Source organism: Pelodiscus sinensis, chromosome 19 (genome assembly GCF_052426305.1).
Source record: "Pelodiscus sinensis isolate ZL-2025 chromosome 19, ASM5242630v1, whole genome shotgun sequence".
Taxonomy (NCBI): domain Eukaryota; kingdom Metazoa; phylum Chordata; order Testudines; family Trionychidae; genus Pelodiscus; species Pelodiscus sinensis.
Genome location: NC_143070.1, coordinates 27,646,344 through 27,649,905, shown reverse-complemented (window position 1 = coordinate 27,649,905; position 3,562 = coordinate 27,646,344). Strand labels below are relative to the sequence as shown.

The 3,562-nt window shown below is 57.0% G+C and overlaps 1 protein-coding gene across 1 annotated transcript; it reads right to left on the bottom strand.

Annotated features, from left to right (window-relative positions):
* Positions 1–1,544: 1,544 nt before the first annotated feature.
* On the bottom strand, positions 1,545–3,280 carry LOC102460736 (butyrophilin subfamily 1 member A1-like). Its single transcript, XM_089771188.1, has 2 exons — positions 3,114–3,280; positions 1,545–2,219 (listed from the first exon to the last, which is right to left on the bottom strand). Exons 1-2 carry the CDS (start codon positions 3,262–3,264, stop codon positions 1,708–1,710), a joined length of 663 nt encoding a protein of 220 aa, XP_089627314.1. The 5' UTR covers positions 3,265–3,280; the 3' UTR covers positions 1,545–1,707.
* Positions 3,281–3,562: the final 282 nt, after the last annotated feature.

Below are 3,562 nucleotides of genomic sequence, written 5' to 3'. Positions count from 1 at the left end.
CCTCACTCCCTGTTCTGACCCCTGTGCCAGTGGAGAATGGACCCAGCTTCATCAGGTGCTCCTGAGCTTCTAGTGAAGGGTAAAAGCCGGGATGGTCCCAGGAGTTTCCAGAAACATGGGCCAGACTTTTCAAAACCCTCCCTCCACCACGAGAGCCAGATTTTGTCCTTGCCTGGCAATGACAATGTTCCCCTTGAGCCCAGGGACAGGTCACAACCTCAGTTCCCTCCGCAGGGGGCACAAAGAATTTGAATCCCGCCCCCTCCTCAGCAGAACTGCAGCACCCCCTCTCTTGGAAAGTAAGTTGGTGGTGGTGGGCTGGGTGGGAGAGTGGGGGCCAGGCCCATGCGGCAGCTGCTCCTGGGGCTGGGGCTGAGTCTGTGGTGCATGGAAGCACCTTATTGTGCCTAACACACTTTCAAGTGATGGCTGGACGAGGGCTCTCGTCTGTGTGTGTTTTACTGGCTTGGTGGGTTTTTTTCCAAAGTACACGTTATCGGTTTGGTTTTGCTGCTTAACGTCATTGCTTATTATAGATCTTCTCACACAACCGTAGCCACTGGAGTGTTCTCGTGAGAGACGTGGGAGGAAAAGGGGCGGCCCACACCCAGGGCCCATTGACTGTGTATTCACCGTTCAGTCTGGGCTCAGTACGAGACGTGTTCGAGCCGAGGGGAGTAAAAACCCCTCGTGGACAGAGGACATGGCGCAGCTGATTCTCAGGCATCTAGGAACAGGCTGTTTTTCTAATTCGGCATTTTTCGACTGTGTTGAAACAAACAAAAAACAGGTTCCCTCCAGCTCTACTGCAAAGAGCATTCTGAAGAGGTGACCTCGGGCCCTGTAAATACTTTGCAAAACAAGCCAAGCTCCAGCAAGACGACCAGACTACACCAGGTAACCAGCACAGTGGGCCAGTCAGAATTTCCCTGCGGTGGAGTGTGGCCGTGCCCTGCTGCTACAGAAATCCAGTGGCGACGTGATTTGTTTTGTTTTGGAACATGCCACAATATAGGATCTCTAATAGCAGAATTCTTCAAAGAAATGAAAATGCCCATATTAAGGGAAATACCCAGATGGACTCAGGCAGACAGGCTGAAAGTCATTTTTCATATTCAATAGAATCAAATAACATTTATTCAAAAGTTATCTGTACAGAAGTAAGAAGTCTCATGTTTAAGTATGAATTTTCTTGGCACACGCCCAACAAGCGCACATGACCTCAGTATTAATGCACGAGATCAAACTCACTCTGCTCAGGGAGGGAAAATCTTAGGGGGACAGAGGATACAATTGTTGACGGCTGCCCCATGGTCACAGAGGAAGGCGACTTTGGCTCCTGTGGCTGGAGCTCTGCCTGCAGACCCCAGTGAGATCTCAGGACACAGACTGGTACAAATCGCTCCCTGCTGCTGCGCAGCTTCCAGCTTCCCCCATCCCCCAAACTCTGATTGGTTACTTCTGTGTCCTGCCACCCCCACCTCCGCCTGTCCCCAGCCCGGCTGTTAGTTCTACCCGTTCCCAGCCGCAGCCTCTTCCCATTTGCTCCTCCAACAGCACCAGGGGTTATTCCCCCTCCCATCCCTGGGGCTGCAAGGAGGGAGGGGGAGGAGCTTTCAGGCATCAGAGATGAGGGGCCAGGGGCTGGGCGAGGGGAGTCCTGTGAGGTCACAGAGACTGGGCTGTGTGAGGCCAGAGAGGCTGATTTCAGGGGCACAGGCTGAGCCGGGATCCTGGCCACACCCGGAGCCAGGGTCGGATTCTCTCCCCAGAGAGGGAGCCCAGCGGAAAAGTGAAGATCGGGGCCTCAGTTCTAGCATCGATAAATGTCACCTGCCCCCGGCCACAGTCCAGACAAACACGGATCCTGTGGGGTGGGCTCAGAGGCAGGAGGGTCACAGGGGAGGTGAGAGCCTGGAACTGATCCCACAATCTCTCCACAGCCCAGATCCCCCCCTCAGGGCTATGTCTGATCCCTCCCTTCCTGCTCACAGACTCTCTGGCCACCCCCACAGCCCAGTGTCGCCCATCCCCCATCTCCACCTCCCAGCAATGTCTCCCTGAGGTGAATCCCTCACGGCCCAGCACACAGGGCCAAGGGTCAAATCTCTCCGGGTTGTCAGGCAGTGGCTTCCGTGTTTGTTCCCATTTCACACATTTCCCATCCGCAGACAGACCGAGGTCGGGATTTGCCGTGTCTGGATCCAGAGTCACAGTCGCTGGGGAGAGAGAATCAGGGCGTGAGGGGCAGAGCTCAGCCCTGGGGGCAGCTGGGGCCATTTCTCACTCTCCCCAGCAGCCCTGTTGTGGCTGGGACAGGCCTGGGCACCAGGGAGCTGCCTCTGCCCTGGGCCCTGAGACTGAGCTGAGCTGTCACTGCAGCACCTGAGCTTGGGCAATGGGACCCGCTTCATCAGCTTCTCATTTGTGTGCAGAGGCTGCAGCCTCCTGCCCCCCAGCTCGGGCTGCTCCATCCCCAGGGCCAGGCCCAGAGCAGGAGGGTTTGGGAGAAGTGGGGGCAGAGGAGGCAGGTTCCAGCTTTAATCCCCAGAGGGAAACTCCCTCCCCTGCTGCAGCCTCCACCCCCCGCCCAGGGCACAGAGGGGAGGGGGCAGCGCGGGGGAAGAGCCGCCTCACCCCAGAGAGCAGGGCCTGGGCATTAGTCACCCCCAGGGCAGTGGAGGGTCCAGGGCTCCTCAGGGCAGCTGGGCTCAATGGGGGGAGCCCAGCTCTGGCTTCTGGCCTGGCCGGGGGCAGGGCTCTGGGGAAGGGGATCTGGGGTGGGGTCACTGGGAGGGGCCAGCACAGGGCAGAGGCTGGTGCCCAAGGAGGGGCTGCACTGATCAGCTGCCCCGACACAAAGCGCAGCCCCTGCCTGCAAAGCCCCCTGCCCGCAAACTGTGCCCTTAGTGAGAAGGGGGGGGGGGTCCGACCATCCCATTGCTTAAAGAAGCAGGACATGGCCCCTCGTCCTTCTGATCTAGTGCCCCTGAGGCTCCTCACCGCTCAGTGGGCAGGTTTGGGGCTCTGCCTGTCGTGGTCGCTGGGGGTTTGGTTGGTGACTTGAGCTACAAGCTCAGGAAAATATTTTCAGTCTCCATTTGAAACCTCACCCTGTCTGAAAGCTTCCAGGGACTTTCCTCCTGCTCCTTCCAGGACAGAGGGCAACGTGTCTGGTGGGGGAAGGGAGAAGACAGGTGAGATTTCAGGAGTCCATATTGCCCACAACATCCCCAATCCTAACACACAGACCTGGGTTTTCATTACAGCAGAGACACACTTGGGGCCATCTACACTGCAGAGAAGATCGAGGCTGCTGCTGTCGATCTCCCAGGGTTCGAATTAGCGGTCGAGTTAAAACAGCTAATCAAACAGAGGGACGTTTCTGTAGATGCTGGTAGACCTGCTTGCAGAAGGAGTAAGGGAAGGGGAGGGAGCGTGCTCTTCTCTCCACTGCCTGCAGTGTGGACAGCTCCAAAAGGACGTGGGGATGACAGTGGATGAGAAGCTGGATATGAGTCAACAGGGTGGCCTTGTAGCCAAGAAGAGAAATGGCTTATTA